The following is a 27403-nucleotide window of genomic DNA, read 5'->3' on the forward strand; positions in this document are numbered from 1 at the left end:
ATTGGTTGAAAATGATTACACTAACAGAGAGCAGTTCTGCCCTGTTTGTCTTCCATGAACTTGTTGAGGTACAGCAGTTTTATGAAGGGTGAATGATACAGTAAGATTATCTTCTGAGTCCTTGAAGAAAAAAGTAAAGGAACGAAGAGACTATAGTTCCACCCAGATCGTTTGCCACACGTTGAACACATCGGGGTACAGCAGTTCTGTGAGGGGTGAATCATACAGTAACATTATCTTCAAGTATTGGGAAAAAAAGTACACAAACAGAGAGTAATACAAAAAACACAAGAATGGTGAGTTATTAGAATGTTTCATTCTTGCCAGAGACTGACAATCAGCAGCTTTCTTTCTTTCTTTATTTGGTGTTTAACGTCGTTTTCAACCATTCAAGGTTATATCGCGACGGGGAAAGGGGGGAGATGGGATAGGGGAAAGGGGGGAGATGGGATAGAGCCACTTGTTTCTTGTTCACAAAAGCACTAATCAAAAAATTGCTCCAGGGGCTTACAACGTAGTACAATATATGACCTTACTGGGAGAATGCAAGTTTCCAGTAGAAAGGACTTAACATTTCTTACATACTGCTTGACTAAAATCTTTACAAACATTGACTATATTCTATACAAGAAACACTTAACAAGGGTAAAAGGAGAAACAGAACCGTTAGTCGCCTCTTACGACATGCTGGGTAGCATCGGGTAAATTCTTTCTCGTCCCAACCAATATGGGACTCCCCCTAACCCGCGGGGGGTCAATCAGCAGCGCTTTCCAAGCCAAGTTTATTATTTGTATCATAACTCTTTGTCCATCTGTCCACCTTAAAGACCACTGGGTCAACGTACCTGTGATTGCTTTTTTTGTTGTTGTAATAAATCTAATGTTCTAATAACTGACCATTCTTGTTTTTTTCATTCTGAATTTTGGAACGTTAGCAGTCTTTTTTTTTTCCCCCCCTTTTTTTGTTTGTTTGTGTTTTTTGTGTGTGATAACATCCAGCCAATTATCGATAAGCTATAACACTCACCTCTTTTGAAGTCTAGCAGGAACCAGCGGTAGCAGAAGTAGAAGTGTGTGTAGTCACCATGCTGATGCATGTGTTCAAACAGCTCAGAGTCCAGGATCTGAACACAAACGTAATAAAACCTGCATTATTTCTCTGGCTAATATCAGTAATACCACCGTTTACTATCACACTCATTGCCCTACACACACTCTCTCTCAAAAGCCTGCTGATGATTATGTTCAAACAGCTCAGAGTCCAGGATCTGAACACAAACGTAATAAAACCTGCATTATTTCTCTGGCTAATATCAGTAATACCACCGTTTACTATCACACTCATTGCCCTACACACACTCTCTCTCAAAACCCAGCTGATGATTATGTTCAAACAGCTCTGGTCTAGGATCTGAACACAAACAAAATATCTTTTCTACACCGATTGCTCCTTTCTCCCTGTTAAATGTCATAAGCTGCTTTTTCTCTGCATTGAAACTTCACTGGGCAAATAATGTTAGTTGGAGTTTAGCATTGTGTTGGTTTTGTTTTGCCTTAACAAAATGCATCATGTTTTGCCTTGAACACACAAAAACAAACTGTATTATTTCTCTGGCTAATAACACTAATACCACTGCTCACTATCACAACCATTGCCCCGCACAGACTCTTTGCTCAAAAGCCTGCATGTTCACATACACTACAGGGCCATACCATCAATGGTTAGAGCAGAATCACTGACCTGTATGAGTGACCTCATGTTGGCAAAGTGTGTGTCCATGGCACCACCATGGGGGAAGTTGGATGACATGCGACGCATCAGCTCACAGAAACAGCTGTACGTCAGGGCCTCTGCAAGAAACACAGTAAACATGTTGAAACAATTAGGGCAACGGTATCCTTATACATGTTTTACAGATACATATACTGCAGGGTGGTTTATAATACTGATGCATACACTGTTAACTTCCTGAAAACTTTTGAAAACACTAAGGAATAACAGTTATTCATAATGCTTTAACAAAAAGGAAACACCAGTATATTGGAGCACCCCTTTTAAGACAACCTCCCCCCCCCCCCCCCCCCCCCCCTCCCAATTTAAGACTTCACCCAATTTAAGACCTTTGTTTTCAGATTTTCTGTTCATAACCTGTGTAAATTTACCTCCATATTAAGACTCCCCCCCCCCTTTTTGGGATATAAAATTATAGTTTTCTTAGATTTTTAGAGGTCTTAAAAGGGGGGTTCCACTGTCACCCTTTTAAATAAATCTCTTGCAGTGATGAAACTTACTTACTCAGACCTTCATCTTTCAAAAAATGTATAAATTGCAAACACCACTATATATATATATACATATAGCTTTTACCCTACCAAAAGTTTCTCCTCCAGCAGAAATTCGTACAGAATGTGCATCTACTACATATCACTTTTACATTATCCTTGGAATCCACTTCATGCCAATTAAAAATCTATCCTATATCAAGTCAAAATTGTCAGGTGATTAAGCCAAGAAAATTACGTACCATCATCCAGAATAACGAGAAGAGGAGCCACGAGATCACACATGCCTTGAACGTAGCCAATATCCAAGTGTTGCCACACGTACCTGAAACAGAAACACGAACACATCAAAAACACTTGAAATTTATCAACGACTGAAGGCATGATTTAAGGACTAAAGAGTAATATGGACGGCAGTGCACTCAAACAAGATCAAAATAAAAAAACTAAAGAATTCTGTTCTCACCGATACAAGGACAGCACAATATAATATTAAAATAGATTTCTTACAAATTATCATTCACGCACACAGTGGAATTTCATCAATCTTAAAAGTGTACTGACGTGCACATGATGTTGCGAAGTTTCTCCAAGTTATCGTCGGTGAAGTACCAGTAGTGGCGGTCGCAGCGCTGAACGTCCTTGTCAATACGGTGCAAGTTCAAGGCCACACTGTCAAGCAGCTCAGCCTGAAAATTGTATCAGCAATTAAATGATGAATAAAAAAAATTCAAAAGGCGAGAGGTTAGTTTATGAAACATTTCATCGTTTATTTATTTTTACCAATTTGTTTTTGAATTTCATCATCAAAATGTACAAAACAAACTCTTTATCTTGTAGAACACTGCATACTTTTACACACACACACACATACACACACACACACACACACACACACACACACACACACACACACACACACAAACACTCACTCCCTCCCTCCCTCCCCCTCCCTCTCACACAAACAGATATCAAGATTCTCACAGAGTAGATTCCTCCATTGGAAGCAGGGGAGGCCGGTGACATCAAGCTCTCTCTAGATGCTGACAATCTCTTGGAGTTCTCTGCACACACGCACAAATAACACAAATCTGTCAATAACACAATCCACAACTTTTGCTTAAAGTTGTATCATCCACATCATCAAAGGTCACAGCTTTTTTCACAAGCCAGATTTCTCATTGTGTTATACAAATACTTATTACAAATCAGCCTGAAAGCATTGCGATTACGGTACTTTCGGGACTATAAGGCTCAACTTTTACCCCTGCGCCTTATTGACAAACACACACACGACAAATTACCAAGTTTGGAGTTAAACGATCTTAAACAGTGACCCAAAGAAGGTGTCAAAAGAAACACCGAAAAAAACGTCAAGATACCCAATTTATTATACCGGCAAAATATATAATTCAAACTTCTGGTAAGTCCACTGAAATACCCCAACTATTGAACAAGAGTAAGAATTCACAGATCATGAAGCAAAATTCAAGTCACCAGGAATTGTAAATGCAAAAAGAATTCTGCACTCAACATGAAGCTAAATGTTGTAATCATAACAAGAAAATGCCAAACACAAACATGTATTGGAGAGATAGATTGATAAAAAAATAAATCAACAAATAAATCAACAAATAGACAGACAGACAAACAAAATCAATAAATAATACATGCCAAAATGTTGCCCACTCCAAGAAAACAATCAAAATGTCAGAATTTCTCTTTACGTCTAATAAAATGCAAACATTCAAAAGAAAGAAAGAACAAATTTTCTAAGGGTGGTGTGTCAAGTAAAAGAGACGAGACAAAAAAAAGATCAGCAGAATGAATATTTTGGACTGCTCATATCACGTCAAACAAAATTTAAAATCCAAATTTATCTAAACAAGCCTGCAGCAAAACTCAAAGAAGACAAAGACGCTCATTCCACCAACACACACGTGTAAAAGGCACACCGGAATGTCATAAGAAACATTTAATTGGAGGGCTAAATACTGTTGATGTGAGGCGTCTCGCTTTTGATATAACTCTGCGGAGGGGTGTCTATTGTTAATTTCAGAATCAAACCCGCTGCATGCTGCAATATCTAAGCTACAGAAGTTTTGTTTTGACCTCCGAGTGCTGCTGTTTATCTTTTTTTTAAATTGGCAGCATTCTGTTCTAAAAGACTGACATAGACCTCAACGTCATCAAAAGTGTGACTGGAAGTATATTCAGAACCATAGAGATTCGTTGCCAGTAGTGCATCTATGACACATTAGTGCTGTGTTTCACTGCGAATGCTATGAACTCCTTTTCAGGACATCAGGGTCGCATTTACCATAGAGACTGCCGAGTGTGCCATTCAGGCAAGTAAGGGACGAAACAACTCGGGATTCCTTTCCCGGAAACACTTCAGAATCTCAGATCTCTTACAGAGAATTCTTGCTTGGTCTGTGTCAGATGACTTATATTCATTGTTCAACATTCAAAGGGCTGTAACTCACGAACAGAAAAAGTGAAGGGGATGACTTGCTATTGTCTCCATATATATTCTTCTGGAAGTGGACAAATCTAGCACCACACACACAAGAGCAGTGTAAAAAGCATCACCACCAACACATACCTAACAAGAGCAAGAGAAATGTGAAAACCATGCACTGCAGCACACACACACTCACACAGACACACTTGTCACAAGCACACGAGAAATGTAAAAACCACAGTCACACACACCTACACATGTCATAAGCACACAAGAAATGTAAAGAAAAAAGACTTCACTCACACACACATACAGTCTTGATGCACACGAGAACTGTAAAAACTGCCTCCATACACACACATCCACAGCCACAAGCGCATCAGAAATCTAAAATCCAACCGCCACACACACGCACACAGTCACAAGCACACGAGAAATGAAAAAAGCAGAAAAACAAACCAAGATCGTGCTCAATACTGCAGTTCACACCTGCACCGTCCACCGACAAGATGTCCCCCCGGCTCCCCTTCCTCCCTTCCTCGTCATCATCCTCATCGTCTTCGTCGTCCTCATTCTCATCCTCCGAGCCCCCATCCACGCTGGAGTGCGTGCGGTAGTCTTGTATCGTGGTGGAGATGGTGGTGGGGCCAGGAGACAATGCAGACCCGTCGTCCATTACCGCACTGTTAATGCAAGGCAAGGGTAAACTTCTTTCAAAAACCTCAAGGGGTGCAGTGAAAACAGATGCACATTTCCATAACTTTATTATCCCATTGCTGGAAAATTCAGGTCCCTTCCACCCAGTTAAAAACCTAGCAGCAACAGGAGTCGCACTCACTGTGGGTGATTGCGTGTTTATGTGTAATTAGCCAACTGCACTAATGATACAATGACCGAGGTCTTTTACATGCCGCTGTGGTGACACGGGATGGGACATGGATACCGACTCTGAGTCTGCACATTGGGTTGACCCCGTGTCCGTCCTGGCCTGGATTCGAAACCATGACCCCAAGTACCACAAGTTAAGTAAACTACCAACTGAGCTACAGGGCCCCAACATAATACACACCTGTCGACGGAGAGCTTGGTGACCACAAATTTCTCCAGGGTTCCCTCAGGCCGGGGGGAGTACACAGGGTCCATCTCATCCATAGAGTCCAGCTTGGAGCGGTCAGTGAGAGAGCCGCCCTGCGCGATGGAGTCGCCCAGCCCGTCGTCAGGACTGTCCTCCACAGAGAATTTGATTCGTCGCGGGGAGGAGGTGGTGGAGGTGGCTGCGTCTGTCATCACCTGTCGAACAAAGAAAAAATTCTGAGATACAAAGGGAGGTAAGCGCTCTTAATGCATACGACTGCAATAGAGTAAGTGAGAGTTGTGCGAACCAATCTCCTGCCACCTGAGAGAATAACATTTGAAATGAACAAGCCACTTTCATCTGCGACTGAAAATGAAGAAATGATGCTGATGGTGCTGATGATGATGAGGACGACGACAATGACATGGATAATGATAATGATAATGCACTCTGGTTGTGGAATGATGATGGGATGGTAATGACGATAACGGCGATTGTGGTCCTGCTCACAATGTTGACAAAAACAAAGATGACAGCAATCACAATGAAGATGATGACAATGACAATGGTGATGACAACGATAATGACGACAAAGCTAATGGTGGTAACAACAACAGGAGAATGACCTTGTCAGACTTGGAGCCCCCCAGCCCCAGCTCCATGCTGGCTTTCCTCTCGTCGGTGGGTGTTGTCAATGCAGTGGAGCTCTCCTCCTGCACCGTTTCTGGGTGAGAATAGTCCTCCGACTCAAACGACTCAAACACCTCATTGCTCAGCGACGAGTCCTTTCTCACAAGCGGAATGTGGCCATCCGTGCTCTCCTGGAGATATAGGTTTATGCCAATGAGGTTTTTCATCAGTTTTGTTTAAAAATAAGCAACAAGCATTATAAGCCCCATATTTGACAAACATCTGAAAATGATAGACTAGCTGCTAGCTTTTCAATTGAAGAATTAAAAAAAGAAAGTTTAATTTTTTTAAACGTTTAATTCACGACAAAACAAAACATTCACAAGAACCAATTAAACGGCCTTAAAGGTGGACAGACATCGAGACAAAACAGACAAAATAAATAAATAAATGATGTTGTGACTTATCTCAGAATGTCCCCAAGATTTCACTGAATTTCAGCTCAATCAGGCCCCATTAAAACAAGAAATCTGAGTGCGGACAGAAGAACAAACAAACAAACACACACAACGAAACCTTTACATCCCTAATTCACAGGGTGTTTAAATTTGGTGGCGTACCTGTGAGAGTTTGGCCAGGTTTGCGGCCACCACCTCCTTGTCTCGTTGCCGTACGATTGCCTCCACCGCCAGCCACTCGGACATGATGCGCTCGTACTGCGTGTGTACTGTGTCGTCCAGCGTCGCACGTTCCTCAGGCGTGCTCTTGAACTTGTAGTGGCCCAGCAAGTACGGCCACACCTGTACAGCGAAGTGTGTGCTGTTCGATTAATTCAGTTTTCTTTCGTAACATGGAGAGAAAAACACTAACAGGGGCACAGAGAGAGAGAGAGAGAGAGAGAGATCGACAAGCACATATATATACAGATCCATACACACAGACAGATTGACAAACATACACAGACAGATCAGTTCACACAGAGAGAAGCAAAACACACGTAAACAGACGAAAGATAAAAAATCACACAGATGGGTCGATACATACAGACTGACAAATAGACACGTACAAACGCATGCACACACAAACAGTAAAACACACAGGGGCAGACAAACACATACAGACGGATCAAAACACACAGAGAGAAAGATCGACAAACCCACACACAAAGATCGATACACATGCAGATAGAAAGATAAAAAAAGCATGTAAAGACAGAGGAAAGATAGACAATCACACAGATGGATTAATACACACAGACAGACAAATAGACACAAACAAACAAACAGGGGCAGACACAGTGAGAAAGATAGACAAACAAACACACACAGATCAATACACACACAAAAACAGACAACAGGGCTTCTTCTTCTTCTTCTTGAAATAGAACAAGATGAAAAAGGAGGACATTTACGATTTAGGCGTGTGGACTATCAAAGTGGCTAAGCAACGCAGAGGCATCCCTCTCAAGGGCCTAAGGCCTGCTCCCTGGAAAACAAATTAACACTGGAACCAAATCTAAGCAATTTGGTGCATTCTGAGCATTGGGTGAAAGAGAGACAAGATGAACAGGCTTTGAGCATTTAGGGAGGACGAAAGCAAGCTTTCAGGAGGAGGAAATACGGGTGGGGATGTAGCTCAGTCGGTAGCGCGCTGGATTTGTATCCAGTTGGCCGCTGTCAGCGTGAGTTCGTCCCCACGTTCGGGAAGAGATTTATTTCTCAGAGTCAACTTTGTGTGCAGACTCTCCTCGGTGTCCGAACACCCCCCGTGTGTACACGCAAGCACAAGACCAAGTGCGCACGAAAAAGATCCTGTAATCCATGTCCGAGTTCGGTGGGTTATAGAAACACGAAAATACCCAGCATGCTTCCTCCGAAAACGGCGTATGGCTGCCTAAATGGCGGGGTAAAAAACGGTCATACACGTAAACTTCCACTCGTGCAAAAAACACGAGTGTACGTGGGAGTTTCAGCCCACGAACGCAGAAGAAGAAGAAGAAGGAGGAGGAGGAGGAGGAGGAGGAGGAGGAGGAGGAGGAGGAGGAGGAGGAGGAGGAAATCCTCCAAAAGGAAGAGAATTTCAAGCCCTGAGACAAATGCATGCACTTGAACAAAGAAACACATACATAGTCACTCAAAAGCAAACTGCACTCACCTCTTTCCTCAAGTCATGGGCCACGCCGCCATAGTACACCAGACGATAAACCTCCCCCGAATTGCTCACCTGTCAACATCACACAATCTTTTCTATTTAGTACACACATAAAACAAAACAACTATTCACAGTGATTTCAAATAGATCAAATGTTTTACAGACAATATGTCAGAGAAACCTCTTTCATGTGGGATGAACAGAACTTCTTTCTTTTGGGGATAAAGAACAAATACCCTGAAAAATAAACACAGGTAAGATCTGGTTTCCGTGCCACTTTACACAGCAAGAAGACTCATTGAAAGTGTCTGATATATCGTCAAATGTAAAAGTTGTCAGAACACACACTAGCTCACACTAGTGCAAACACTGACACACACACACACACACACACACACACACACACACACACACACACACACACACACACAAACAAAAACACACACACACACACACTGCAGAACACTTTTTAGGCTACACTTGCATGTAAACCAATAATCAGTTTAGAGCAGTCTATTTTAGAAGCAACAAAGCCATTTTTTCTCTGGATTCATCGTGGCCCTTCAAAATCAAAAGATACCAATATTAACACTAATCCACTTACCACACCATTCTTACAGATGTCTGCCCATTTCTCGGGTGTCAAGCCCGCACTAGCGTCCTCTGGGTTGTCAACGGCAACGATGGTGTGGTACACAAGTCCTGATAAGTGCGTACGCACTGTCTTCAGATGGCGACAGTGGGCTAGCCCTGGTGAACAAATACTCATCCATGTCAGTTTTTCCTTGGTTTAAATACGATTTTATGCACATGATATTATGAAAGGAAAAACAGTTTTTCCTTCAGACCTCTTCAGTCAGCTGCTCTGAATCTGGCTAGCGTTTTGTCTGAATGTTCACTTGGTTTGTACTTGGTACCCATGATTATATGCCGAGTTAGAATGCTCTCTACTTAATTTCAGGTTGAGCAATGAAAAGACATGCTAATGTGAACATCTGTTCCACAGCAAAACAAAAACTGAGAACAATTTAAATGTCCATATCAACAAAGTGAACAGTGTCCGATATTTTGCTAGCGTTACAAAAGAAGTGCGAAAGAATGAAGACCCACACAGACAAGAGACGGAGATGGTACAGACACTAAGACATACAGTGGAACCCTCCTTTTAAGACCTCCACAAATCTGAGAAAGTCGGGTCTTTAAAAGGAGGGCCGAGTCTTAAAAATGGGGGTAATTTTACAAAGGTTTATGAACAGAAAGTCTGAAAAAACAAGGTCTTAAAAAGCAGGGAGTCTTAAATTGGGGGTTGCCCTGCAGTCTGGACTGACGATCTAACAGCGAACGACAAGAAGAAACAAAATTGGGGGGTCTTGAAGGGGAGGTTCCACTGTATAACGTCTTCACAAACCTGCAGTTGGTGGGAGCAGTCTCATTCCATCGGTCACAATTATACAGTGACCCCCCATCCCCCCCTTTCTGAGAAAAGCAGGTCTTAAAAGGAATAGAGTCTGATAATTGGGGAAAATTTACAGAATTGTTGTGAATGTAACCGAGTGCCAATTTACTTTACTCTTTCTTACCGAGCTCAAACACTCAAGCAAACGACACAAGTTATATTACCAGGTTCTTTTATTCCATACGATGAAATGGGGAATGTGTGGGATAACGGGGGTTTACTTTCAAATACAAAACTTTCAATGTATTACTATAGGACTAAACAACTCCAAAAAAACAACGCTCTCAACTCTTCACTCTAAAACTACATTCTAAATTCTCCCTCTAAAGCTACCCTTTAAAAACACACTAAATCCTTCCCCCAAACTACACTCTACTCTAAATCCTCACTCTCAACTTTAATCCAAAAAAAACACAATGAGACTCTAATCTAAAACAAACGAAATCTAAAAAACAACCTAAAAACAATTCTTCAAAAAACCAAATCTACAAAAACCCACTGAGCCCCTCTAACAAAAACTAGTCTACGAGAACTAATCTACGAAATCCCCATCTACAAAAAGAACTGAATCTAACTACACCCCTCTAAAAAGAAAAGACCCGAATCTAACTACACCCCTCTAGAAAGACTACTAAATCCTTTTATAGGCTAAACCCCGTCGCACACTCTGCCATCCAGCAAAAGAATTCTCACATCCCGAAAAGATTTCAGCCCGTGACAGACATGTCACACAACGGCATCAAAAACACGCCGCACAAAATACACACTGTCTTCCCTCAAAGATTCCAATCAAAAAGACAGTTTTAGCGGCCACATCCTGTGCGCCGGTGTCACAAGGTTAATACATCTTCGACTCGAGGGGTGTCGGGCAGCCCCACTTTCTTTAGTTAGTGTCTAACGTCACCTTCAACTATTCAAATTTACATCGCGGCGGAGGGAAAAAGGGAGATGGAATAAAGCCACCTGTCAATTGTTTCTTGTTCACAAAAACATTAATCACAAAATTTACTCCAGAGGCTTGTACCAAAAAAGCGATCGTTTTACCTATGCAAATTTTAGAATCGGCTCTTCCGCGAGACCAATTCAATAGAAACGAAACAGTCTCGGAAACCTTAATGGATCCCCGATAGTACAGGTTTGAATCCTCGATAGCACAGAGGTACCACGAGTTCACACGGATGCACAAAAGTGCATGTGTACCGTAACTGTCCTTCCCAAGCTCACATGAACATAAAATCTTGAAAACTGGGGTGACTTAATAGGGGATGTCGGTCTTAAAGCAGACGACGTTTCACTGCAGTCCAGTCCTATTACTCATCATCAACAACAGAACAACCCAAAGCAGACGACGTTTCACTGCAGTCCAGTCCTATTACTCATCATCAACAGCAGAATAACCCAAAGCAGAGAAGAAATGTACTCACATCCATAGAAAGCCCTGGAGATAATCTGTTTGGTCATAGTGTCGCACAGCTGTTTGATGTGAGTTCTGAAAACATAGACATAGACACTGAAAACTTTAACATCTCCAGCGAGAAATTCCTGTGTGGTATATATCACAACATTTAACAACATATACACCACAACATACACCGCAACATAAAACAACATGCAACATAACATGAGGAAAAAAAAAAGACATTAGAATTCAGTATACGACGATCATAATTTTTCTAATCATGATTACACAGTTCATCGCAATATAACGACAAAGATGACCATCATGCATTGCAAAATGGCAAGTATGTTTTCTTCTTCTTTTTTTAAACAATGAATATTCTAGAACAGAAGTAAAAAGTTGTACACTGCTAGCTACCAGCTATTTGCTTTTCTTGTGTAATCTAGAAGTAACAACACAATAACTGGAACAAGATTTAAAATTAGGTCTCACTTGATAACAGGGGATAATCCAAGACCCACATATTATGAAAATCATCTTTTGAAATACTCTAGCCATACATCAGTCAGTATAACTATAAGCAGGCAGCAGAACAGATGAAAAGAATTACAAGCTAGACGTGTTTTACATATAAAACACTACAGACACACAGGCATTACAAAGACCAGCAGATACAAATTCAGGAATACTAAGAAGATGTATCATGTATAGCACTTCAGCTTTTAAAGATCTACATGGTAGATTACAACCTTGTTTCTAAATAGGCGAACAACTATCTACAGATAGGTGCAGGTGCACTTAGCACAATTCCTTTCCCATGCAGTTTTGTTTCACATTTAAAATGCGGAGGCATAACATTAGTCAAACAACATTTGTTTTGCACTGAATCTATGCTGCATTACTCAAAACTGAGAGCATTTTGAAAAACAAATACACTCAAAACTGAGAGCACTTTAAAAAACAGATATACACTCAAAACTGAAAGCATTTTGAAAATCAAACAAAAGAAAAACTTGTTATGCTTGCATTCATTACAATACAAACCACCGCGAACATTTAACCCTTCAATGTGAGGACTCCATAACCAGCAAGCGAGAAGCAGTCATCCAAGAGTCAGAGCAGAGAGTTGATGCAGTCAGCAGAAACAGGCTAGCACAGCATCACAAAGGCAAGAATAGACCATGTTCCGAAATAACTCTGGTTGTTTTTTTATGTCGTGTAAGAGTTGCTCACCCTTGGATTTAGTGAGGTAAACAAATCCGTGTAACAGTGATGCCAAACAATGGACTGACATCCCAGTGAAATTAGCTCCTATCTGGGGGGTTTCTGCACAGTCCGCCTAATAGAAATAAAATATTCACATCCGAGCTGTGTTCCATGCCGATGTGATTGCTTGCAGTTGCCTGCTCAGGTCGAAGATTACACACGCCGCTTGGCCTACACCCGTCAATCATTCAACATCCCTGTTACAAAGGTTGGTGTGCCCCAGTATTTCTACGGGTGAGCAACTCTCCCAAAACTATTTATTACAGAGTTATTTCCAGAATTTGTCTATTAAGACGGAACAGAAGAAAAAGCAAAACAGAAGGCTGAAATAAAGAAAAGAAAAACCACAACACCTACATATGGCAATACCTATGGTTGCCCTGGGCCTGACTCAGACAGCTGTGGTTGTGTTCCTCCTGCGTGCGAGCGTACGACTGCACCGTTGAGGCCAAGGGGCTACGAGGTAGGTGGCGCTTCACTGGGTACGGCGAACGCTCGCCCGACGACTTGGCTTTGGGGTCCATCATCTCAGGGGCTGTAGGAAATAAGATCATCAAGCGTTAAAACCAACTGGTAGTTGCGACCTCCAAAAATCTGGGAAATACAGGATTCCAAAAATAACTCGGGTTTGATTTGGTTGTGAAAGAGTGAATGCCCTTGCTTTTTACTGGGACAAACATTAGAGGAGGCAATCACTAGCGAGGGGCATGTGGGAAACACTCGGACAGGAGCACGTGTGAAGGTTTTTTTCAGAGGAAAAGCAAGGGTATTCACTCTTTCACAACCAATAGTAATCTGACGGGAGTAATTTCCTAAAATCGTCTATTTACAGAAATTCTGAAAAACTAGGGGTTAGCCTTAAAAGAGGTGTAATACAAAAGGTGTCCAACTAAATAGAAAACAAAATAAACAATTTGGCCTGAGTGGTTTCCATTAGTATACTCACTGATGGCGTCGGGCTTGAAGGTGGTGATGATGCGGAAGACATAGTCGGTGGCCTCCTCTTCGTCGATGCTGGTGCCGCTGCTGGTGCTCCCGTTGCTGGACAAACTGTTGGCCTTGCGCCGCAGTTTGGGGAACACTTTGCCTGCAACAGGGACATCACAGTCACAGTCACAGGAGCTGGCAGAGATCGCTAAAAACAGCAAGTGTATCAGCAGCAGTTTGGGGAACACTTTGCCTGCAACAGGGACATCACAGTCACAGTCACAGGAGCTGGCAGAGATCGCTAAAAACAGCAAGTGTATTAGCAGCAGTTTGGGGAACACTTTGCCTGCAACAGGGACATCACAGTCACAGTCACAGGAGCTGGTGAAGATCGCTAAAAACAGCAAGTGTATCAGCAGCAGTTTGGGGAACACTTTGCCTGCAACAGGGACATCACAGTCACAGTCACAGGAGCTGGCAGAGATCGCTAAAAACAGCAAGTGTATCAGCAGCAGTTTGGGGAACACTTTGCCTGCAACAGGGACATCACAGTCAAAGTCACAGGAGCTGGCAGAGATCGCTAAAAACAGCAAGTGTATCAGCAGCAGTTTGGGGAACACTTTGCCTGCAACAGGGACATCACAGTCACAGTCACAGGAGCTGGCAGAGATCGCTAAACACAGCAAGTGTATCAGCAGCAGTTTGGGGAACACTTTGCCTGCAACAGGGACATCACAGTCACAGTCACAGGAGCTGGTGGAGATCGCTAAAAACAGCAAGTGTATCAGCAGCAGTTTGGGGAACACTTTGCCTGCAACAGGGACATCACAGTCACAGTCACAGGAGCTGGTGGAGATCGCTAAAAACAGCAAGTGTATCAGCAGCAGTTTGGGGAACACTTTACCTGCAACATGGACATCACAGTCACAGGAGATGGTAGAGATCGCTAAAAACAGCAAGTGTATCAGCACATAGGTGTCAACCTATACGGTTTGGCCGTATTGCTGTACGGGAAAAATGCATTTTTTACCCAATACGGTGTATAGGAAAATCTATACGGGCAAAAGAAGAATATACGGCGAAAAGAAAAAATTACAGCAAAGTTAAAATGAATGATAACAATGGAGATTGAGAGACAACGATCGACGCTTTCATGCAGACGACTCTCAAACGTTGTCATTGCGCATACTCAGACTCTTTTTCCACTTGACTTCCTATAAATCACTTCCGGTTTCCGGTACATTCTATCAAGCGTCGATCAACAAGCATGGCATCGCAAAGTTATCCTCCAGCTAAAAAGCTGAAAACTACATCGCAAAGTGGATCCGGACGACATCTTAAAGAGTGGGAGAGCCCAATTTTTAACAACGGTGCATACGCTGGATGGATTAAATCTTCATCAGAAGGCCCAGACTACTCGTTTTGTGTCCCATGCAGGAAACATGTGAAAGTGCGTGCCTCTGGATTTTACGACCTGAAGAGCCATTTTTCAACACGTGGGCACAAAGACATGGTGGCGAAATCGAAATCTTTTCGATCGATGGAAGAACATTTCAAGTGTGGGTTGGTAGCATTTATTTCTGAGCAGCATTAAATATTTCTCAATTTTATAAGGTCTTGAGCTGTCTAATAAGGTTTTGGAAGGCCTCATATAAGGGCAACACCAATGATAGGTTGACACCTATGTCAGCAGCAGAATACACAATGTTTTGAAATAACTCTGTCAGGTTTGTATGGGTTGTGAAAAAGTGAATACCCTTGCTTTTACTAACTGCTGGTCCGCGTGTTTCTGACATACCCCTCGCTTGTGATTGGCTTGTGAAATGTTGGGTCCACGTAAAAGCAAGGGTATTCACTCTTTCACAACCCATACACACCTGACAAGAGTTATTTTCAGAATTTGTCTATTTAGGCATAATTACAGACAGTCCCAGGAGCTGGTCTAGATTCCTACAACCAGCAGGTGTCCCAGCAGATTCAAGGCAATACTGCATCAGCGCGCATGGAATATAAACACTGAACTGTTTTTGAAAGCAAGAATACCATCTGATGATCCTAAAGCTTAATTGATATTAATTGGGCAAATTCCACTTCATGAAGCTTGCTGCATGAAGCTTTGGCACTGAATGTTTGGCAAAAAGACTTTATGAAGTCAACTTCTGCCTCAGTTAAGGACAGCCTTTAGTCTTCCTTGGCACACACAATTATTTTCTTCCAACAACTGCCTGTTGGAACACATCAAATTGTCTGAATTTTGGCTTCTGGCATTGCTATTGTACCTGCTTTGGCCAGGGCTTTTTGGGTGTTTTTCTCTTAAATCATTCTGCACAGTTTAAGTTACACCTTGTTACACTTTATGTTTTGGGAGCTTTGGCCATCACCTTTAAAATGTACTTTCAGCACATCACAGCTCTAACCCACCCACCCACTTTACACCTAACTGCATCATTAACCTAACAAAACCCACCCCCCTGAATCAAAATTTACCTTTACCGCGTTGCGACCACAAGGGCGGGTCCAGCTGTCCATGGGGAAGCAAGCCGTTCTCCAGACACGACAGGAAGGACAAGAGGTGGCCTCCCTTGGGGAAGTGGATGGGTGGCCTCTGAACCCCGTCCTGTCCCACCAGCACCACTGTACCGCGACAGTCCGCTGAGACAACACACACAAGATGAAGGTACTTCTTTACTACTAACAAGACATTCATTAACAATATCCAGTGTTGTTCTCAGGTCTCCGTATTCGGTCAATGATGAATACATTTTTGATCTGACACATTGCTCTGAAGATCTGATAAGGGAAGTAAGCGCTGTAAATGCATATGATATGTGTACTGGAGTAAGTGGGAGTTATTCGGAACCAGTCTGCAGCAGGCACCTGCGAGAATAACAAGCACTGAAATGAAAAAGCGACTTTCATCCTCATTGCTCTCAAGTTAGGCCAGTGGACCATCTGATTGGTCAATGACAAGTCACATGTAGGAGGTCTTCTGACCATCAGTTTTTCTACTAAATGAACGGAGCAAGGGTATCTGGACCTGTGCTTAGTTTTAATCCAGGTCCAACTGTGACCTTCTGCCCTCTGAGTCTCAGAACAATACTGAATATCGAAAGTCAAAAGAAAAATTGAAGTTAATAAAATAAAAATTAGCCACAAGACAACTCAGGCAGTTTGATTACTCCAGCGGTACCTGCGTTGTAAGACACCCCCAATGACAGGACATCTCTCAGCAAAGGACAGTACGGCTCTGTGGACTCTTAATTAGTCTATCACCTTCACTAGTATAAAATACTTCTGTCATGATAGCAGTGCAGATCTCGTACAACAAAGACTGTGAGTGTCTCAATCTGACACTGTTAAATGTTACATTTGGGTCAAAATGCAAATAATTAATGTACAAAAACAGGTGAGCAAATGAGAACAAGGGACTCCTTCACTCACGTTGTTGGTGGCAGTGAATGTAGACAATTTCATCCACGTAGATAGTCATGGCAAAATCCCAGTACATACTGGAACAAAACCATTCTTTTATCAATGTCATGCTTAATCTGACAATAAACACCCAGAAATGTAATTAACCTGAAACACCAGCCAAAAATTTTTTCCATATAAAAACACAAAAGCAAACAAAAGAAGAAAGCAATGAGAATATTTTCTAATAATCAAATAAATATTACAACAAAACACCAGAAGAAAAACTGAAGTTAAAAGAGGATCTATTAGATTGAGCTACATATATATACAACATCAATAATAAAAACAGGATAAAAGGCGGTTTACAGCAAACCAAAGTTAATGAGCGACACAGGGGGGCGGGGATGTAGCTCAGTCGGTAGCACGCTGGTTTTGTATCCAGTTGGCCGCTGTCAGCGTGAGTTCGTCCCCACGTTCGGCGAGATATTTATTTCTCAGAGTCAACTTTGTGTGCAGACTCTCCTCGGTGTCCGAACACCCCCGTGTGTACACGCAAGCACAAGACCAAGTGCGCACGAAAAAGATCCTGTAATCCATGTCAGAGTTCGGTGGGTTATAGAAACACGAAAATACCCAGCATGCTTCCTCCGAAAACGGCGTATGGCTGCCTAAATGGCAGGGTAAAAAACGGTCATACACGTAAAATTCCACTCGTGCAAAAAACACGAGTGTACGTGGGAGTTTCAGCCCACGAACACAGAAGAAGAAGAAGAAGAAGAGTGACACAGGTTATTTCACACGAAAAAAGCCATACTGGTTCCTCATGCATGTGGACTCCTCCCCGCTCCCCCCAGCTTAAAAGACCAACACAGATCTGAGAAAATCGGGTCTTAAAAGGAAGTGAGTGTTTTGTAAATTTAAATCAATGTTAATTTACAGAAGTTAATGAACAGAAAATCTGAAAAAGCATGATCTTAGAGGGTGTATTAGGCTTAAATTGGGGGTGGTAAAGTGTGTGTAGGGTGGGGAGGGGGGGGAAGTAATCCACTGTATGAATACAGAACCAAACGAGGCGCTACTTTACACAAAAACAAGAGGTTTGAAAGTTATGGAAGGAGCACACGAAGCCTGATATTAATTGGACGATGTCAACTTCACGAAGCTCCCTGCATGAAGCTTAAAGGCAAGTAAGTCAACTTCCGGCTCAATTAATGACAGTTTTCAGATCTAAGTGAATTAAAACTGGAGCTTACTGATGCCTTCGACGACGCTTTCGATAGACAGGGAAACTCACTTTAGACAGCCCTGGCACACTTATCAGCGGACGGCATCGGACTCTCTCAATCCCAATCCAAAACCACCGAACAAGCAACAAAAAACACAATAAACAAAAAGAAGCAAAAAGAAGGAATTAAGCATGGGATAAAGCAAACATAATGTATTTTAAAGCAAATCAAAATACAAACAGGAAAAGCTGTGGAACTGAATTTTGAAAGCAAACTAAAAGTTATACCTCCACAACAACAACAAAACAAGCAAAAGAAAGATACGTAAACTACTGAAACATTGTTTGAGTAAGAGAAGAGAACTATCACAGTAACACTGATCCCTACAGATCATTCAACTCATAACTGTCAAGCATGAGTATGCACTGTATTCAAAGTGAGGCAAATTTTAGTGCCTAATTAAAGTCATTAACAAAAACAAACAAAGCAAATTGTGCACAGGACTCACAATTCTCCATTTCTAATCCTTTAGGGTAAAATCAGACAAACAAACTACACGTCCATGTGGTATAATATCCATATATATGCGCATCATAAAGAGTCTACTGAAACAAAAAAAGCATTTGTAGAAAACAATTGTGATATGGTCTCCATGTGTTCGACAAAGTACAGCATCATATGCGAGGCTAAGTGCTTACCATCCTGAATCGACATTAAAAACATTATAATCCTTTTCTTCACCATAATACTCAGCTCAAAACACTTTAATAAATTGTACTCCAATCACATGCAGCTGTTATTCCAGAGAAACCTAAACAAAACTGTCTTTTTAAAATACTGTTTTCAGGACATACAGATTTGTGACAATAAATCTCCCTTTCTCTTCCTTTTCCAGTGTGCGCCATTTTGACGCAAATACGATTACGTCAACCTTTAATTTCTGCGTTCTAAAATCATCATTACATAGGCTGCAGCCATGAGGTTGTAGGCTAAGATGTTGTTCAGGGGTTTTGTGCAAATGCTGCGTTGGTGGTTACCCCAGCTGTGGCCTACTTTTGCTCTCGGTAGGTGAGGATGGGATCTTTCATGTGCACAATAAGCTTAGCACATACAGGCTTAGCACACAAATTAAAGGCAGGAAAAGCACAAAGTCAGCACCATGCATGTACATTGATTTTGAGAAAGTTAAAACAAAATTCACACACACACACTGTAACACAGTCACACACACACAATAATCACCACCCATGCCCTAACAATCTCCCGACAACAGGTCAAGCTAGAGCAGCGGTCAGTATACCTGCGATCTGTGTCCTCCGTGCTGTCATCACAACATCCGTTCATCAGCTGATTGGGCGTCCACATGATGACCAGTCCCTCCGCACTCTGATGTAACGACAGGTAGCCAGCCAGTGTCTCTGTGTCTTCTCTCTGCACGCATCACAATGCACAAGTATGTTTAATTGTAAATTCAATCATTCTGTTGGAGTTTTGAAACAGATTATGTGATTTGTCAGACTGACCTAATTTACCTATAAATCTATCAATACCGGTCATCAATTCTTGATGAACACTACCCAATGAACATGCACACACGTATATGCACGTATGCAGGCATGCACATGTACACACATGCACCTGTTCTCCGGATGTTGTGAAAATCAGCTTGTGGGGGTACTTAAGGCGCTCAGACTCTTCCACACTGCTGAAAGTCACACAATTATTTTTGAAAATCGTATTAAGTACTCCCAAATCACTTTTCTCAGTTCCTAGCCGTCTACTAGTTCTTTTTTTTTAACTTAGCTGCAGAAACAAACTAATTATGAGGTACACCCAACCCAAGAAAAGAAGACATAGAGAGAACTGTTTAGTAGCAGACGATGATGTGTATGACCACCACCCTTTTTTTCTGAGAAGTATGACTAAAAAGGAGGAACACCAGAACTGAAAACCACCTACCATGACAAGTAGTATTTTCTCAGATTGAAAAAAAAATTTGTTCATCTGGTAATTCTCAAATGATAACATACATAAAAAGTCCAAGTACAGAATACCCATATTGAGCCAGGCAAGGATCAGAAGGTGCTGCTCCAGCAAAGACCACCTTTTAAAACCCCACTCGGCATTAAAACTACTGAACAATTAAGTCAAGTTTCTTGTCAATGACAAGGCAATAACAATGCTCTGAAGATTCTCTGGGAATGTGTCATTCCTGGTTAGATAATTAAGTGCCCAAAAAACACTATATATATATATAAACACACACACAGTCATATGACAGTCTAATTGTGAACAAAGCCAGACGTGCTATTCAAATCCAGCTCTACTATCTTTGTTGAACAAAACCAATGCTAAATCCAGCTCTACAATCTATAATGCTTGTGCAATTGTGGTAACAACTGTTGCTCCTCCAGACTGTCATATCGATTCAGTCTGGCATTTCATCACAACACATTCATGCTGGCAAGACACAAGAGGGTGGTTAGGTGGGGGAGTACGTGAAACGCCACACAAAAACACTACCATGGAACCCCTCTTCTAAGAACCCCTCTTCTTTCTTTCTTTATTTGGTGTTTAACGTCGTTTTCAACCACGAAGGTTATATCGCGACGGAGAAAGGGGGGAGATGGGATAGAGCCACTTGTCAATTGTTTCTTGTTCACAAAAGCACTAATCAAAAATTTTCTCCAGGGGCTTGCAACGTACGTAGTACAATATATGACCTTACTGGGAGAATGCAAGTTCGTTCCAGTACAAAGGACTTAACATTTCTTACATACTGCTTGACTAAAATCTTTACAAAAATGGACTATATTCTATACAAGAAACACCTAACAAGGGTAAAAGGAGAAACAGAATCTGTTAGTCGCCTCTTACGACATGCTGGGGAGCATCGGGTAAATTCTTCCCCCTAACCCGCGGGGGGTAGGAACCCCTCTTCTAACACTTCCCCTTTTTAAGACTCTTTCCCTTTTATAAATTAAAGACCCATTTTTCTGTTTACGTCTTAAAAGGGGGGGGGGGGGAGTCCACTGTACTGCACTGTTGTGAAATAAATCTGTCGACCAGTCTAGAACCACAATTGTGGAACAAAAAAACAACAAATCTTTTCCTTCAACAAAAAATAAAAAATGAATAAAAAAAAAAGAACTCTTTCTAGCGTTTCAGCTCACATTGAAGGTCAACATACTTTGTGTCAAGTAGCATAGATCACGCTGGTTAAAATAATCTCGTTACCTTTTAGAATGCTTTTTCTATTCTGTTTTAAATAAGCTCTCTCGCTCTCTCTCTCTCTCTCTCTCTACTCTCTCTGTTTTCTCTGTCTTGATCTCTCAAATCTCCTCTGCTCTTTTATGATTCTTGTGTTGTCTGAAATTTTTCAAACGGCATTAACATACACCACACACACACACACACACACACACACACACACACACACACAAACGATCTCTCTCTCTCTCTCTTTCTCTCTCTCGCACTAAGTCTTTTTGAGAAAAACATTCAAGACAGATGGGAAATAAGGTGTCGACTCCTTTCACCTTTCAATCGATACAGAGACAGAGAGATTTATGAGAATGATGAAACAAGCCCAGTAGTGAAGAACTGCAGGGATTGACAAATATTCAAGACATTGACAGGAAATAAGCCGTCATTTCCTTTCATCTTTTTATTGATCGACGGCAGGTCACAGAACACACAGGCAAAGAAAACGGCAGAAAACAGCTGTGTCCACTCATATGAATGGATATAGTACAGTGGAACCCCCCTTTTAGGACCTCCACAAACAAATCTGAGAAAATTGGGTCTGAAAAAAGAAAAGTCTTAAAATGGAGGTAAATTAACAGAGGCTTAGAGCAGAAAAGTCTTAAAATGGAGGTAAATTAACAGAGGCTTAGAGCAGAAAAGTCTTAAAATGGAGGTAAATTAACAGAGGCTTAGAGCAGAAAAGTCTTAAAATGGAGGTAAATTAACAGAGGCTTAGAGCAGAAAAGCTGGAAAAAAAGGTCTTAAAAAGGGGGAATTGTCTTGACTCGAGGGGTCTTAAAAAGGAGGTGCCACTGTTATCACTGCCCCTCCTACCACCAGCACCCTCTGCACACAGCAAGTTGTCAACAGAACACACACACACCTGGTGATTAATCTCCTCACGTTACTCCAATATCTCTGCAGTGCTCAGATTGAGTAAAACTGATAAAGAAATTCCAGCATGCAGGAAATTACGGAATGTGAGCTACTGTGTTCTGATTTGGCAAGATTAATTACATGTACAATATGAAGCAGTCAGAGAAGAAATGCAAATTATGTCACTGTCTTTAAACTTTATACAAGTACAACTCAATTGTAGACATAATCAGTCTGAATGTACAAGTAGTCAAACACTCAAACGGGTGGACTGGGGTCAAACAACATTTCATTCAGGGAATTCTATTTAAGCTAAAGACAAAGTTCTTCCGACACTGATCTTGTAAATTGACCTTCATTTACAAATGGCATTTTCGTTTACGACCTGCTTTTCTTGGAGGTTTCAAGATGTTAAAAGTAGAGCAAATTGTGTATAAAACACGGGATTAGTTTTGCAATCTCAGGTTACTAATCCTAATGGCAGTTTGTGCTGAAATATTAAAGAGATATATCTAGAGTAGGCTGAAGTCTGATGCAAAACTGCCTTACCAAGGACAGCCCAGCTAGCATATTCAGAGTTCCAAACTGACATTTATAAAATCAATAATCTCAACAAAAAAACACCCAATCAATTTTAGTTACGGATTACAATCTAACAGGATGCTTCTAAAGATAGAACAACCAAGAACGCACCAACACCTTTTTCGATTGCAATTGTAAACATGTGATCATGCAATTCATTGCAACAACAGCAACCATTTAAGTGAGTCAGCGATTGTTGTGGTAGTTAAGGATGTACGGATCCCTGCCTTGATCAAACCTACAAAAAAATTGAACAAACAAACAAAAACCAAAGCTCCCTCTACCCCACCCACTGTCACTGAACCCACCCCACCGCCACCATAATTCTCTCTAATAACTAATGAGCAATAATAATCATCAAAGAAGTATGTCAACATGTCACTTTATCAGTGCCACCTGTGTGCAGTGCATTCTGATTCGGTTTTTTTACACATGAGTGTTACATCAAACTACACATCTCTCTCTCTCTCTCTCTCTCTCTCTGAGTCTCTCTCTCTCTCTCTCTCTCTCTCTCTCTCTCTCTCTCTCTCTCTCTCTCTCTCTCTCTCTCTCTCTCTCTCTCTCTCTCTCTCTCTCTCTCTCTCCTCTCTCTCTCTCTCTCTCTCTCTCTCTCTCTCTCTCTCTCTCTCTCTCTCTCTCTCTCTCTCTCTCTCTGATGTTACACACACACACACACACACAAAAACACACACACACACCTCCAAACCTGAGTGAAAATGTGTAAGTGTACATATTCATTGCAAACAAATATACCACCCATTCTTTAAGATTCTATTCATCAAAAATCAGCAAGCTTCTTTTTCAAAGCAGTGATAGTCAGATTTACAGATCAAGATCATTAAGCAGGCACAGGCACCTGTGACTATAAGTCATTTGGACTTACAACAAAAAGCAACATATTTTTCACACATCTACAACACAACGGTTTGGAGACTATGGGTGTTTCACACTGGTTTGCACATCACTTACAAAACAAAGAATATGGAGGGAACATGTCAGTTAACTAAAACAACATAAAACGCCATGACAGTACGATGCATGTACAATGCCCTAAGAAAGCATTCACCTTGTGTAAGGTAGAGCACACTTGATCTTTTATAAATTTTATGTATACACTACTTTTTACATGTATTTTTTAATTTTTTTTATTGTTTCCTTGCATTATAACATGAGAAATTAGTTTATGCATTGTTACTTGCAAAAAAATTGCTTTAAATAAACCAGGAATGAAAGATGCAGACCGAGGCTAAAATGACTGAAGAATCCAAAATCAATAAAGCAATCTGCCTTTTAAAATGCCACAAATTAATGCAAGGACATTAATCGCCCATAAAACGAACTCATGACTAAATGTCGCATGTTTTTGATAAATGCCCAAGAGGCAAACCGTTCATATGAACAGAGAAGAGAGTTGGTTATGTTCAAACTCATTCAAATCTCCCTTTAGAATTGGATGTTCTGACTTTTTCAAACGTATGTGGCTCTACGATTTTGACACTGACTGGTTAAAAATCAGGAAAACCATCAGGAATTCATTTCTCAAAAATGAATCAGAACTCCAGGGATGAGGTGCACAAAGCAAAACTCGGTGCATCCCAACTGGGTGGGAAAATGCTGATTGGTCGAAATCACAACAAATCTCAATTTCAACCAAATTCCGACCCCCTGGCTGCGTACCAATTTTTGCTTTGTGAACTTTCAACCCTGTAAGAGAAGAGACCCCTCAAACTCCCCAATCCATCGCACCAATCCGCAACAATATATATCTGCAGCTAAAAGCCTTAGTACTGTAACACTTGCACTCTTCACAGGGTGGAACAATTGCGCGCAGATGCCAGGGAGGGGGGGGGGGGGTGGCAAGATAGAAAGAAGAATGAAAACCAGGCAAGGGGGTGCAAATCGCATTTTTCTGTCACTCCACTCCAACTATGTACAGTCTACAAATAATAAATCAAGCCAAAAACTCAACTGAATCAAATCAAACCAAAGCAAAATCAACTCAACCAAACTCAAGCAAACTAAACCAAGCCAAACAAGATCACAAAAGTAAACCGCAACTCAAAAAAAGAAAAGAAACATAGCGGATTGTCGGGATTGAAGCACATAAACCATGAGAGATCTAGGGGGGGAGGCCAAGCGTCAGAGGCTACTACACTCTATTTACTGTGGTCACCAGAGACTAAGGTACATACTCGTAGGTGGGTACTGTTCCTTCGACCGATCAGTGACAAACTTGCGCTTTGATTCTTTCAAAAAACAGACAAAAACCACACAAAAATTACTTCTCCAGGATAAAGCATACTAAAAACCACAATAATCAACATATGGATAAGTAAAAGGGGCAACTCAAGAAGACACAGTACCAAAAACAGTAACAAAACCGCTGCACATTTCAAATCAGGACGTCTGAAAATGAAAACGACACAGTACGTTTACAGACACAATCATTCACAACAATACTGATCAGCACAACTATCAAAGATAATACTTGCATTCTGTTAATACACTGATAGATAAACCCTTTAACAGAGGAACATACCCCCTTTTTAAAACACACACACACGCACACACACACACCTTTTCTTTCCCCAGTGTTGTTCTCAGGACTTAGTTCTTCAAGATTGAATTTTTATGTAGTTACTTTCCATGCCGAAAAAGGAAATGAGTTAAGAACACAAGGTAAATAAAAGGGGGACATTGGGGGTTGTTAAAGGGGGAGGGGGGGGGAGAGCTCCACAGCATATTAACACAACAGCTAGCACAACTCCAATATGGCAATCTTCTTCTTCTGCGTTCGTGGGCTGAAACTCCCACGTACACTCATGTTTTTTGTACGAGTGGAATTTTACGTGTATGACCGTTTTTTACCCCGCCATTTAGGCAGCCATACGCCGTTTTCGGAGGAAGCATGCTGGGTATTTTCGTGTTTCTATAACCCACCGAACTCTGACATGGATTACAGGATCTTTTTCGTGCGCACTTGGTCTTGTGCTTGCATGTACACACGGGGGTGTTCGGACACTGAGGAGAGTCTGCACACAAAGTTGACTCTGAGAAATAAATCTTTCACCGAACGTGGGGACGAACTCACGCTGACAGCGGCCAACTGGATACAAATCCAGCGCGCTTCCGACTGAGCTACATCCCCGCCCCAATATGGCAATCTGATTCTCTTGACTTCCCGCAGTGTATTTTCAGCAGCTAAAAATACAATGTCCATCTCAGTTCTTCTCTTAATGTCCCAACCACTATCATTTTTTCACCTATGGATTTACGTTCTATTAAATCTGAAATAAAGTCATCAAATTTTGATCTATCCCAACCATTTTCTTTTTTACTCTCTGGATTCACACTCTTCTAAATCTGAAATCAAGTCATCAAGTTTTGATCTATTTCAGACAGGCACTTGAATCTGAAACTGAAGCTAAAGTCTCTCACACTTTATTTCCAGCTATGGTTACAGGTCACACGGAACATCTCATGCACTCAGACAGTCTGGTAACACCAACACAATAACTGGAATGAAGAAAAAACTTTAGTCTTCAAAACACACTGTGACACTCACCGGCTGTACAAGGACATTGTTCTTGCCGTACAGTAGTGTCAGCTTAGAGTTCTGATGTAGAGACTCCACATACTCGCGGGCAGACATGTGGAAAGTTTTGGGGCTCGATTCCTCGCTTCCCCCTGAGCTTGTGTCGCGGCGAACCTAAAAGCATGGTGAAGGTCGACTTCAACATTCACAAACAATCGATGTCTTCAAGGTTACAATTTTGCCCCTCATTCTACACAAATATATCTATACATTTAATATCCTTTTCTATTATATACTTTAATTCGATCCTTAATTGCCCCCAGGGATGCATAGGCCATTGACAACGTTTCTTCATCGCACTCTGCTCTGGGCTGATCTTTCAGCCTTTATTTCTATCACTACAATTTTAATTCTTTCAACATTTTCCCCTTTCATACGCTAACCATGCAACACTTTCTCATCACATCCAGAGCCTTTGTGGGTGTGTTTTTATTCCTACAGACTAGAGACATCCTGCTTGCTGCCGTGTGAGCGGAGAACATTTTCCCTCTTTCTCTTCACTGCGCTGGCTGCAAAACCCCTCCGCGCCGAGGTGTTTTCAGACACATCAGACACAGTGTAATAAGACAAAGCAAGTAGAGCTTTTTGGACCTCTGTGGTTCGCGCTATATAAGTTATCTTTATTATTACCTGCAGTCCAGGTCTTTTAGGGGAGCCAGGGTTGGTGAAAGCATGTTTGCCGCTGGAGTGTATGCGATGTCTCTGAACTAGCTCATCGGCCGGAGGGTCCGTCCAGAAGTGGTCAGCCGTCTTCATCTTAGTGTAGTCCAAAGCACACGGTCCCACTGCACATGCAAAGCAAATACATAAGGG

The 27403-nt window shown here is 41.5% G+C and overlaps 1 protein-coding gene across 8 annotated transcripts in view; it reads right to left on the minus strand.

Annotated features, from left to right (window-relative positions):
• LOC138975707 (small G protein signaling modulator 1-like) overlaps window positions 1-27403 on the minus strand; it is a 30738-nt gene that overhangs the window by 1542 nt on the left and 1793 nt on the right. Inside the window, exons 3-23 of one of the 8 annotated variants that reach the window (XM_070348456.1) lie at window positions 27221-27375; window positions 26561-26704; window positions 25188-25241; window positions 19592-19722; window positions 17093-17160; window positions 16139-16303; window positions 13671-13811; window positions 13082-13259; window positions 11484-11548; window positions 9208-9353; window positions 8607-8675; window positions 7073-7252; window positions 6449-6643; window positions 5817-6037; window positions 5207-5430; window positions 3268-3347; window positions 2848-2972; window positions 2526-2608; window positions 1742-1851; window positions 1028-1124; window positions 41-206 (exon numbers count right to left, since the gene is read on the minus strand). In XM_070348456.1, the coding sequence (XP_070204557.1) occupies window positions 151-206; window positions 1028-1124; window positions 1742-1851; window positions 2526-2608; window positions 2848-2972; window positions 3268-3347; window positions 5207-5430; window positions 5817-6037; window positions 6449-6643; window positions 7073-7252; window positions 8607-8675; window positions 9208-9353; window positions 11484-11548; window positions 13082-13259; window positions 13671-13811; window positions 16139-16303; window positions 17093-17160; window positions 19592-19722; window positions 25188-25241; window positions 26561-26704; window positions 27221-27375 (2687 nt within the window). In that variant the 3' untranslated portion in view covers window positions 41-150. Of the gene's footprint in view, window positions 1-40; window positions 207-1027; window positions 1125-1190; window positions 1269-1741; window positions 1852-2525; window positions 2609-2847; window positions 2973-3267; window positions 3348-5206; window positions 5431-5816; window positions 6038-6448; window positions 6644-7072; window positions 7253-8606; window positions 8676-9207; window positions 9354-11483; window positions 11549-13081; window positions 13260-13670; window positions 13812-16138; window positions 16304-17092; window positions 17161-19591; window positions 19723-25187; window positions 25242-26560; window positions 26705-27220; window positions 27376-27403 lie in introns of those variants that run through there. The other 7 variants (XM_070348451.1, XM_070348452.1, XM_070348453.1 and 4 more) reach the window with 7 other exon arrangements.

Source organism: Littorina saxatilis, linkage group LG9 (genome assembly GCF_037325665.1).
Source record: "Littorina saxatilis isolate snail1 linkage group LG9, US_GU_Lsax_2.0, whole genome shotgun sequence".
NCBI classification, from domain to species: domain Eukaryota; kingdom Metazoa; phylum Mollusca; class Gastropoda; order Littorinimorpha; family Littorinidae; genus Littorina; species Littorina saxatilis.